We start from the raw sequence: 12,659 nt of genomic DNA on the forward strand, positions 1-12,659 counted from the left end.
TGTTACTCTGCTAGCATTTAAACAAGGACCTCTGGTTAATATTCTACTGGCCTAGGAAGTCAGTCAGTTTAGGATTACTACCTGCCTTCCTTGTGCATTGTAATAAATCCCAGCAACCTTACATACATGTTAAGTTGGGTTGAAAATGAAGGTCAACCCCTCCAAATGAAACCCAGCACACACTTACACCAACTATCCATGCACTCACATAAACTGCACATACCATTATCTATACTAATTGCAAATTGTAGTATCACAATAGCCTATGATATTATGCTTGTCCAAGAAATGATCCAAGCCACTCTTATATAATGCACTTATATAGTGTATTCATTTCCCCTTGCAAGCTTCTTTTTTACAGAGAAAACAACCCCAACCTTGACAGTCTCCCCTCATAATTTGTCTTCCGTCCCACTAACAAGTTTAGTTGCACATCTCTGCACTCTCTCCAGCTCATTTATATCCCTCTTATGGACTGGAACTCAAAACTGCACTACATACTCCAGGCGAGGCCTTACTAGGGACCTATAAGGAGGCAAAATTATGTTTTTATCCCTTGAGTTAATGCCCTTTTTTATGCAAGACAGTACTTTATTTACTTTAGTATCCACAGAATGACACTGCCTGAAATTAGACAACTTATTATCTATGAGAAACCCTAGCTCCTTCTCAATTAAGGAAACCCCCAACACACTGCAATTTAGTTATAACTTACTGTATAACTTACATTTGTATTTTTTATGCCAAAGCGCATAACTTTGCATTTATTGAACCTCATTTTTCATTTTGCTGCCCAGTTTTCCAATCTAGTCAAATCACTCTGCAAAGTGGCAGCATACTGCATGGAACCTATAGTTCAATTTAGTATCATCAGCAAAAATAGAAACAGTACTTTCAATGGCCACCTCCAGGTCATTAATTAACAGACTGAAAAGCAAAGAACCAAGTACAGAGCCCTGCAGTACTCCACTAACAACACTGGTCCAATTAGAAAATGTTCCATTTACTACCACGCTTTGTAATCTATCTTTGAGTCAGTTCTTTATCCAGGTATAAATACTATATGTTCCAGGCCAACATTCCTTAATTTAACCAGTAACCTTCTGTGTGGCACTGTATAAAGTCTATGTAGATCACATCCACTGCCATCCCAGAGCTGAGGTCTCTGCTCACCTTCTAATGAAAATAATTAATTTAGTCTGGCAAGATCTATTATGCATAAAACCATGTAGCCATAAACTCATAGTATTATTATTTGCAATGAAGTCAAGTATCTTATCCAGGGCCGCCATCAGGGGGGGACAGGGGGGACAAGCGTACCAGGCCCGGGCATGATTTTTTTGAAGATCCGGGCCCCCCTTACGAGCGCCCGAGCCGTACGTCTTGCCTCTTCAGTGCCGAATGCGGAAGTGCCGAAAAGCCGAAGCCGATGCGTCGAAAAGACCCGAAGTCACGGAAAAAGCCGAAGTCCCGAAGTCACGAAGCGCCGAAAAGACCCGAAGTCACGAAAACAGCCGAAGTCCTGAAGCAGCGCAAAGACCCGAAGTCACGAAAACAGCCGAAGCCGAAGTCCTGAAGCGGTGAAAAGACCCGAAGTCACGAAAGGAGGCGAAGTTGAAGTACTGAAGCCATGAGTTCAATTCTACTGAACACCAGTTTGTGTTTTTTTTTTTTTAATCCCCTGGCCACCAATGTATTATTTTAATATTCTATAGGCCCCTGCCACCAATCTTTTTTTTAAAACTTTTGTTTTTGGGGCCCCAATTTTTTTTTTAACTCGTAAGGGGCCCCTTGCCACCATTGTTTTTTTTGGGGGTTTTTTTAAAAAAAAAAATTAATTTTCTTTTTGGTGGCCCCAAATTTTTTTAACTTGTAAGGGGGCCCCTGCCACCAGTTTTTTTTTTTTTTCAAAAAAAAATTATTTTTTTTTTAAATTTTTTTTGGGGCCCCAATTTGTTTTTAACTTGTAAGGGGGCCCCTGCCACCATTTTTTTTTTTTTCAAAAAAATTTTTTTTTCTCCAAATTTTTTTTGGGGCCCCAATTTGTTTTTAACTTATAAGGGGGCCCCTGCCGCCAATGTTTTTTTTTTTTTCCAAAAAAAATTAATTTTTTTTCAAATTTTTTTTTGGGGCCCCAATTTGTTTTTAACTTATAAGGGGGCCCCTGCCGCCAATGTTTTTTTTTTTTTCAAAAAAAAATTAATTTTTTTTCAAATTTTTTTTGGGGCCCCAATTTGTTTTTAACTTAGAAGGGGGCCCCTGCCACCAATGTTTGTTTATTTTTTAGTTTTTTTTACATTTTTTTTTGTTGGGGCCCCAAGTTTTTTTTAACAGGGGGCCCCTGCCACCAATGTTTTTAAAAAAAAAAAATTTTAATTTTTTTTTTTTTGGGGCCCCAATTTTTTTTATAAGGGGGCCCTGACCATCAATAGCTTTTTACAACTTGTGTGGGGGGGGGGTTACTTTTTTAGCGCTGATGTCTGTGTGGTCTTTTAACTGCGATGTGGGCGGGATATGGGGCGGAGCTTGGTCGTCAGTGTGGGCGGGGCCCAGGGGGCCCCAAAAATTTTGTTGTACGGGGCCCCGTGATTTCTAATGGCGGCCCTGATCTTATCCCTTAATACCCCTTCGAAAAGCTGCCTTACCACTGATGTCACACTAATCTGCCTATAGTTCTGAGGCTAAAAATGGGATCCTTATTTAATAGCAGCACAGCAATTCTCCAGTCTCTCTGCACTATGCCAGACCTCAATGAAGTCTGAAAAATTAAGTAAATAAGTTTGGCAGTCACAGAGCTAAGCTCGTTTAGTACCCTGGGATGATACCATCCAGTCCCGGATCTTTGTTTATCTTAACATGTTCTAGTATCTTTTGGATTTCCTCTTGCGTGAACAATGCAACATTAGGGGGTACATTTACTACGCTTGAGTGAAGGATTCAAATGAAAAAAACTTCGAATTTGTAAGTATTTTTTTGGGTACTTTGACCATCGAATAGGCTACTACGACCTTCGAATTCGACTTCGATTCGAACGATTCGAACTAAAAATCGTTCGACTATTCGACCATTCGCTAGTCGAAGTACTATCTCTTTAAAAAAAACTTTGACTACATACTTCGGCAGTTTAAACCTACCGAGGTACAATGTTAGCCTATGGGACCTACCCCATCACTTTTTATGATCAAAGAAAAATCCTTAGATCGATCGCTTAAAATCATTCGATTCGAAGGATTTTATCGTTCAATCGATTTTTACTTTGATCGTTCGATCGAAGCATTTGCTCTAGATCCTTTCGAATTCGATATTCGAATTCTAAGGATTTAACTTTGAGGGTTTATTATCCCTCAATATTCGACCCTTAGTAAATGTGCCCCTAGTTGTATTACTAGAATTGGGACTGTTAACAAGGAAACCTTCATTAACTGGTTCCTCATTCATATAGACCAGGGATCCCCAACCTTTTTTTACCTGTGAGCCACATTCAAACGTAGAAAGAGTTGGGGAGCAACACCAACATGAAAAAGTCCCTTGGGGTGCCAAATAAGGGCTGTGATTGGCTATTCGGTAGCCCCTATGTGGACTGGCAGCCTACAATAGGTTCTACTTGGCACTATCCTTAGTTTTTATGCAATTAAAACTTGCTTTCAAACCAGGAATTTAAAAATAAGCACCTGCTTTGAGGACTTTGAGAGCAACATCCAAGGGGTTGGAGAGCAACATGTTGCTCACGAGCTACTGGTTGGGGATCACTGATATAGACAGATGAGAAAAAAGTTTAGAATCTCTGCTTTTTCTTTGTACTCATGAACCAGCTGACCCCCCTCTGATATTAAGGGTCCCACCCATTCCTGTTTCCCTTTTTTTTATTATTTACATATTTAAATAATTATTTTGGATTCTTTTTATTCCTTGATGCAATAACCTTTTCCATCTCAATTTTAGCTTGTCTGAGAGTCATTCATGTAGGTTCTTGAACGAGCTGAAATAAAAAAGTCATTCAGCATATTTACAAACCTACTAGCTTTTTCTAACTTGGCATTCCCATTACCCCAGTCAATGTCTGCATAATTGAAGTCACCCATAATGATAACTTGGTCTAGTTGTGCAGCCGCTTCTATTTGTAAAAGTAGCTGGGCTTCATTCTTGTCAATTATAAGTAGTATACACCACCAATAATAATTTTCTTTGTAAACTTTTGCCCAGTTGAATTCTCGACCTAGAGGGAATCCACACCGTCCCCAGTGCCATCTATGGTTATTTCTTTAGAGCATGGCTTGAAATTCATCCCAGCTGCCATATAGGATAATTAGGTCCAGCCAATCATTGCTTGTCCCTTGCTCTATTAACACTTTTGCCTTACTTTTGTTTGAGCATTGAGAGCTGTGTATTATCCTGACTCTCACATGTACTTGTGTATCTTGATCTTGTTCCTGATGACTGAATCCTTAACCAAATACCTGATTCTAACCTTGGCCTGTCCCCAACTCTGCTTAGTTGCTGCTGGCCCTGACCTCAGTGGTTTTATTCCTCATTCTTACCTTGTCTTGCCTGCTCCATCTTGACTTTAATTAGTCCTGTACATTACACTAGCTCAGTGTCCATCAAGTCCTGGAATTTGCTTGTTCTTTCTTGCCCCTGTCTAATCTTGTACTTCGATGCTCTATCTTTTTAAAAGTCTCTTCTCTTGGCCCCTGCTGTCCCATTGCTTGAAAGACTTAACAACCATTTGTTTCTCAGTTCAGGGCAATCCCTGGCAGTTACAATTTCTTAGTGGACTAAAAGGAGGTACAAACTTGCTCAGGAAATGTTTTCATAAGAAACCATTGGTATCTTCTAATTCGGGACAGAAAAAATAAATAGGGAACAGCATGGTATGAGGGATAGATAGTCATAAGTAAGCCTGGAAGGTGTATGGTTGCATACACAAAAGCTAATAATAATAATTAAAAGTGGACTTGTGAGTAACATTAATATATTTATTAATAATAATAATAATCAGTATCTTACTTTACACTAACCACAGTGATTGCAACTACTAATGCCCAATTTATGCTGGGGTACTGTCATGTTGGTTTATGTTAAGTGTAATTGTAAATGGTTCAGAGTCACTTCTGCATCTTTTACCATGGTTCCTTGAGAAGTGTAGAACCGAGTTTCTTCTTTACAACCTAAGCTTGAATATATTATAGATGGATACAAAACAGACAATTAACTGTGATTTTTCAAAGTCCATCAATTGACTCCAAATAGGTTCTAGGAGGTCCCCCATAGGCTAAAACATCAATTCGGCAGGTTTTAGATGGCAAATGGTTGAAGTCAAATTTTTAAAGAGACAGTACATGATAAATTTCGAATTTTACATTTTTTTTCAAATTCAAATCGAATTTTGACTATTCCCTAGTCGAAGTACACAAAAAATTGCTCGAAATTCAAATTTTTTTCATTCGAAAATTCACCTTGATCTTTGATAAATCTGCCCCCAAATGTCAGGAAGGCTGCAAACAACTCCAAATATATCCCTTAACGTCTCCCATTGACTTAAACAGCAATTCGGCAGGTTTTAAGTGGTGAATAATCAAATTCAAGTTCTTAAAGGGCCAGAGTATGATAAATTGCGAAAATCAAATTCAAATTGAATTTGAATAACCCCTTAGTCAAATCTGACAGCTTTGACCATAAAAAAACTAGAAAATTCCAATTTTGAATACGAATTTTCAATTTGACCCTTGATAAATCTGTCCCTAACAGTACTGTTCAACACTGACACCAAAAATGCTGCTTGACACTGATATAGAGGCTCCCCATAACAAGAAAATGTATATAAGGTCATGATGCATTGGTATATGACCCCTAAAAAACTGCATAAAACAAGCTCAACCATTCCAGACCAGTGCTGGAGACGTTGCTCCAATACAGGGTCATTATACCATTTGCTATGGGCCTGTCCAATGATCAATGGTTATTAGGAGGAGGTTCATAGGCTGATAACAAAAGTTACCTATAAAGACATAGAAAAAAAACACCTACTTTCTGTGAAAAACCATAGAGGAAATTTATAGAAATGAATGAACCATATATTGACTGTAGTTCGTATAACAATAGCAGCTAAATGGAAATCACTCCCTCAAATACACAGGAAACTCATTACTAACATGCATTTTGAGAGCGCTATTGCTTATATCCAAAACAGGACCCCCAAATTTTTGGCTATATGGGCCCCATATGAACTTCTGGGGAAACCCGCTGACTTATAACAACAATATAGTAAATCATTTATACATATAATAAGGAAGCCATTCTTGCCTAATGAAAGGTAATGGATAATGGATCATCTAGAAATAAAGCTGTATGACCTGGCCAAAATCCTCGTAAGATCCACATATTAGCAAGCACAAATTAACAAGCACACTAGTTAGACTAGTTGGTTTTGTATAATTTCTGTTTACTTGACATTATGTGATTTTATTCAATAAAAAATTGATAACATAATATACTAATATTGGCATCAATGTAAACAGTGAAAGGGACACTGTGTGTTCCCATTGTACGCAATGTTCTTATGCAATTGATGTAAACTTGATTTTATCCAATAAAAATCTAAGTTACAAAAAGAGGCACCACATAACATAACTCCAAACTTTTGCTCTAATATAAAAAGCTGCAGAAAACAATACTGTACAGCACTGTATTGTTGCATCTAAAACAAAAATCTGTACCCTTTTAATGAGAATCTGCACCTTGTACCGCCGTTTTAATGGAGGACTGGCGTTTGCGTTGCACAGTTACAAATTCCCAGAGCTTGTGCAACTCGTGGTATTTTGTATGCTCTTGGATAGGCACGCACGTGCAGTGTAAAATATGTAACAATAATGATGATGCTGACCTTCCTAAGGTGGCAAATTGGTGATTGCTCCCGCACACCTGTCTGTGCAGATATATCCAAATCCACTTGGTGCTCAGTGATAGAGGTAACCGGCAACCTCAGATCAGATACTGAGAAAAGGCACACTGGCACACAAGATGTGAATGCAGGTGAAAACCTGGCAAATTTTGCAAAGTTTTCACCTGCATTCACATCTTGTGTGCCAGTGTGCCTTTTCTCAGTAACTTCCTAAGGTGGCACCTGCGATCACAAGATATGGGGGAAAAATTTTAATTACAAAAGTAAACAGTATTTTGAGTTCAAAATTAAGTGATTTGCTAGGGAGAGGCATGACAAAAACAGTGTAAAATGAGGGAAATGCACACTTAAAACCCAGGATTATAGCCCATAGGGATAAATTGAAATTGGTGGGAGAGCAAAAAAAAAAAAAAACGGTCGGAAAAGGAGGAAAACCTTAACCCCGGGGACGTAAATTCGGGGTTGTACTATATTGAATCCTGCAGAAACACACAAAAGATCATCATCTGCATATAGGTAGCACTAAATAATATTAATTGTCCACTAGAGGCTCTCTGTGCTCTACACATTCAATTATTTGGCTTCCAAGTACTAGACATTGATCATAGAAGTGAATCGAAGATGATGTTTTGTCATTGTTTCTACAAAGTTATTCAAAGACCTACCTACAGAATGAATTTGTTATTTTGCCATATTTTGATGGCTAATACTGTCAAATATTGGATTGTGCAAGTGAAAATATGAAAGAAAACAAAAAGGAAGATCCAGTTTTACTGGACCTCGCAATAGCCCCAAGGGATAAGCAAAATTTTAACACCTGAGAGTAAATTATTTTCTGGAAAGGAAGAGAATAAGGCAAGCTACAAGATGTAGCCAAAACAAGTATTCTAAAATAACTAAAATATTTCATTATATAATGTACAAGCTGATTATATATTCAATATTTGTAAGTGCACTAAACTTATTTTAATAAGTTGCTTTTTACTATTTGACACTATGGGAGTGCACACCTTTTTTTGTTGATTTCGATTTTCTATTCTGTTTGCTTAGGCATCCCACACAGTGGACAAAGACAGATATAGATACTGTAACAAGGCTGATCTTTTATCTAACTGCTGAAAGTATTAACTTGCTTCCCAAGTTAAGCTTTGCCTATAATATATGACATTTCCAGGAATAGGTATCTAATCCTTTAAGCAAGCCATAGACGTGCAGATTTTAGCCTCTTATCGTATATAAACAATCGTACAGCCCTATCACTTGACCTGCCACTAACCATTCAGATTAAATACAGTAGTAAAAGAACAAATCAGACGATGTTCTGGCCATGACAGCAATTGTTCAAAAGTTATGTCTGACAAATAGTTCTCAAGTTCACCACCATTGGCACTTCACCATCTGGAAGTCTAACAGAAAAGTTTGAGTTTGGCGGATGCTTGGAGAACATTACCTGCCTGAACGCATAAAGTTTGGGGGAGAAGGAATGATGGTTTAAGGCAGTTTTGCTAGGGTCCCTGGTATTAATGAGTATTATGACAATTTGATGCTTCACATTGTGTGGCAACAGTTTTGGGAAGGCTTTCTTCTGTTTCAGCAAAATAATGTCCCAGTGTACAAAGCAAGGTTCATACAGGTTTTTTTTTTTAAAATGGGAGTGGAAGAATTTGACAGGGTACCTGTGGGATGAGGACTGATCGTGTTCTACTTTTACTGAATGTAAACAAATCCCAAACAAAGTTCCAACAACTAGTGGAAAGCCTTCAATGAAGTTCAGAGAGTGGTATAACAGCAACATTAGGGCCAGCTTCATATTAATGCCCTTGGTTTGGGGATGAGATTTTGGGCAGGCAGGTGTCTGGATACGAGCTATATAGTTTATTAGCAGAGAAACCAACCTGGTTAGGTTGAGTTTGGCTAAAATGAGCCAAAAAGCCCATCACAATGCAAGACATGCAGTGTATATATATTTATATTGTTTATAAGCAGGTATGTACATAAACTGATATTTGTGTTGCATGGGTGCTATAGGATTACACATGTAAGGTTCATGTACCCCCTTTGCATGTGGTGTGATAATGTTTGTCTAATGATGTGATTCCCTCCATTTGCAGGAGAGAATAGTGGCACGATTGGCTGGAGATGGTATCTCATGACATTGTTTCTATTCCTGATATGATGTTCATTTCCCAGCCTAGTTAGTGGGATTTTAATGAGAAACTATCATGTGAATTTATAATAAATCTCTATACATACAAAAAGCCACTGTTATTGTGTTACACTACAGCAAAGCATTTCTGTTGGTTGTAATGCTGGGGTGTAATCTGGCTGGGACCACAAAATACATACATACATACATATACAAGAAGTCCTCTGCACTCAACCCATGATCAATATATTTAAGGGATTGAGACATTTTGTGCCTTAAGCAACTAAAAATGCCCTCCCAACAACACAGGGATTGTTTGTCCAAATATTGCAATATATTTAAGATCTACGTCTGGAGTGCCCATATTTTACTAATGCAAGGTCTACTTTTAATGATGTTGTCCCATTATGATCTACATTAATAAAAACATTGTTAGCGGTCTGCTCCATGGAAAATATTACTTAAATACTGATTTATGGGAAAATGTATAATGCTACATTTAACAAAAAACTATTTTTTTATGTACCTTAACATCATAAATATCTGAATGAAAAGCATGAAACAGGAGGGTAATTTAGACAAGCTGTAGAAATTCGAATGCAGGACAAATCCACAGCAGTATTCTTAACTGCAAAATCTTTTATTGGGAATGTACAAAACACATGTTTCGGGCTAGGCCCTTTATCAAGTGTGCAGGAACATACAAGGTGTGGGTATTTAAGCATTTTGTGACCTTTCACCTAATGTGATGCATTGTGGGTAAGTCAGAATTGGTATTAATTAAAACCATTTAACACAATTAAATCAATTAATATGCATAACAAAAACAGTTTTTCAGTGTCCATGAAAAATTCGCTTGAAATCCACCAATTTGTGAAATATTCGTGTAGTAGAAATACTAAAACCTTTTAAAAAATTTGACAATATTTGAGACAAAATAAGAAAGTCCATTTCTCCATTTCCACTTGTCGCCAGGCCAATACTTCAGTAGTCTAGCCTATACGTAAAGGAAACTGCCGTTAGGCCTATCCAGGCACTAGCTATTCCCAGGCCAATACTCACGCATTATTGTTACATTAGTAGTTGTTTAAAACATTGTTGCTTTCCTACAGGAGATATTGACAGTCAGCTAGCCTTTACGGATCTCCTGCCGTATCAAGTAATGGTGAGTTTTGATACAGGAGACTAAAATTACATGCTGGCTACATCATGTTGCATTTATAAGTAAATATAACAATGTTGACACAGTAACAACATTATACAAAAAGTATTTATTAACCTGGAAAGCAACAATGTTTTAAACAACTACTAATGTAACAATAATGCGTGAGTAACAACATTTTCTATAGCTAGTGCCTGGATAGGCCTAACGGCAGTTTCCTTTACGTATAGGCTAGACTACTGAAGTATTGGCCTGGTGACAAGTGGAAATGGAGAAATGGACTTTCTTATTTTGTCTCAAATATTGTCAAATTTTTTAAAAGGTTTTAGTATTTCTACTACACGAATATTTCACAAATTGGTGGATTTCAAGCGAATTTTTCATGGACACTGAAAAACTGTTTGTGTTATGCATATTAATTGATTTAATTGTGTTAAATGGTTTTAATTAATACCAATTCTGACTTACCCACAATGCATCACATTAGGTGAAAGGTCACAAAATGCTTAAATACCCACACCTTGTATGTTCCTGCACACTTGATAAAGGGCCTAGCCCGAAACATGTTGTGTTTTGTACATTCCCAATAAAAGATTTTGCAGTTAAGAATACTGCTGTGGATTTGTCCTGCATTCGAATTTCTACTGATTGACTCTATTGGGGGATCAACACAGGATACCCCGCAGGATAACCAATCAAGCAAACAAACGGTGAGCTGCAGTCCATCTTTATATATAATTTAGACAAGCTGTTTGTTGAAAGTGTCTTGAGATCCACTGATCACCAGCTAAAGGTCTACTGGTAGATCCCGATCTACCTTGTGGGCACCCCTGATCTACGTTAAAGTCATCCCTGGTCTGGCTAGAGCATTTTTAGTAGCTTAGGGCACAAAATGTCTCTGTCTTAAATATACTGTACTGATAATGGGTTAAGTGCAGAGTGCCGCTGGCTTCTCTTTCACAGCCTAGGAAAGGAGACAGCACCATGTGGAATAGATGGGCGGGGCTAGTAGGGATTTTGAAGAAATTTACAAGAAAGTAACCAGAAACACAACTTTTTAAAGTAGATTTCTTCTATATCTAGAAGAATTTAATGCACTGGTACATTCTTATTTTTTTACATATGTCTCCTTTAACTCTAGCCCTTGTTAAACACACAGCATTATAGTTTGGCTGAATATAAAATCATGAATATAAAACATTATAATATATGTGTTTATAATTTCATACTGGCTATTCAAATTCATGTTCTTTATAATACTAGTTATCTGCATTACAGCAGTAGGATGAGATTGCTTCCTTTGATAAAGGAGCCATTGTTTTGCATGCTGTTTACTCTTGGATACTGAGACTGAGATAATAAGACTGTTCTGTGCTAGACAGCAGTGTTTGGCTGCCCTGCCAGTAGCTTGCATAGGGTGCATTGTTCAGACTGCAAAGTAGAAGTAAGTGGGCACCTGTTAATTACAGAGAGTTAAAGTAGCATCACAATGTGCCAATGATCAAACGCCCACGCACACAGTTTGTGCTTGTGCCATTCTCCCCTCTATCCAGAGCACAATAAGTGAACCTGCCTTCCCTGGAGCTCTCATACCTGCCCTGTATGGAAGAGTTTTCTTTTCTGTTTCTATGGAGACTTTTTCTATTTTAAGGTTTAGCATTTATTTTGGTCACTGGATTTGCTACATGTACTTTTGTGATCATGCACTAAAAGAAACAGCATTATCAAGTGTGCTTGTCATTAATGCAAGGTTGACCCTTTAGTTGTTATTGAAGTAAAATTTTCAGACTTTCTCTGACCCCTTCGAGTTTGCAGGATGCCGCAAGTTGTAGATTCACAAGATCTGGTCTGCTTTTGTCAACATTACATTTTATTTTGATGATAACTATATCATCTTTTTTGTAGACTGTGTTCCATGAGCTACCCTGCTGTTAGAGAATGAAATGAAGAGAAAGATGCCAGCTAAGGTAAGCAGTGTTGTTTATTGAAATGGAAGCGGGACAATGTTTATATATAATAATATATTTATAGATATCCACACCATGCTGCAACTGATGTAAAATATTTAGGGCACATGTGTATAGCAAGCTGCCCACCTTATTCTATGGGGCAGAAGGAAAGATGTGGGATACTTTTGGTTCCTGCCTTGATTCCTTGTTGATTTCGCTTTTTCCCACTCACTTCCTTGCTGAAAAGAGGCCTTGGCATTTAGGGTGCAAGTCTATGGCTTAAGATTAATGTTTGAACTGAGACAAGGGGGCAGGAACGCGGATATCTTGCTTTCTCTCCAGGCGCTTCTCACAGTCAATAAGGTAATTGACTCCATCAATAACCATCTGCACCAGCTCCACCTGCAGAGATTACAAAGAGATTATATGAAGGTCACACATGGCCAGGGAAGCTACTTTTGGCTCACAAATCAGCTTCTGCAGAAATCTTATTGGATCCTG

General features: G+C 37.8%; 1 protein-coding gene across 3 annotated transcripts in view; it reads right to left on the reverse strand.

The window, feature by feature from the left end:
- Positions 1-12,172: 12,172 nt before the first annotated feature.
- Positions 12,173-12,659, reverse strand: part of ckmt1b.S (creatine kinase, mitochondrial 1B S homeolog) — a 47,743-nt gene continuing 47,256 nt past the window's right edge. For all 3 annotated transcript variants that reach the window (XM_041587503.1, XM_018254071.2, NM_001086994.1), the window contains 1 exon segment: positions 12,173-12,560. In XM_041587503.1, the coding sequence (XP_041443437.1) occupies positions 12,444-12,560 (117 nt within the window). In that variant the 3' untranslated portion in view covers positions 12,173-12,443.

The sequence above is a fragment of the Xenopus laevis genome, chromosome 3S (assembly GCF_017654675.1).
Source record: "Xenopus laevis strain J_2021 chromosome 3S, Xenopus_laevis_v10.1, whole genome shotgun sequence".
Classification (NCBI taxonomy): Eukaryota; Metazoa; Chordata; class Amphibia; order Anura; family Pipidae; genus Xenopus; species Xenopus laevis.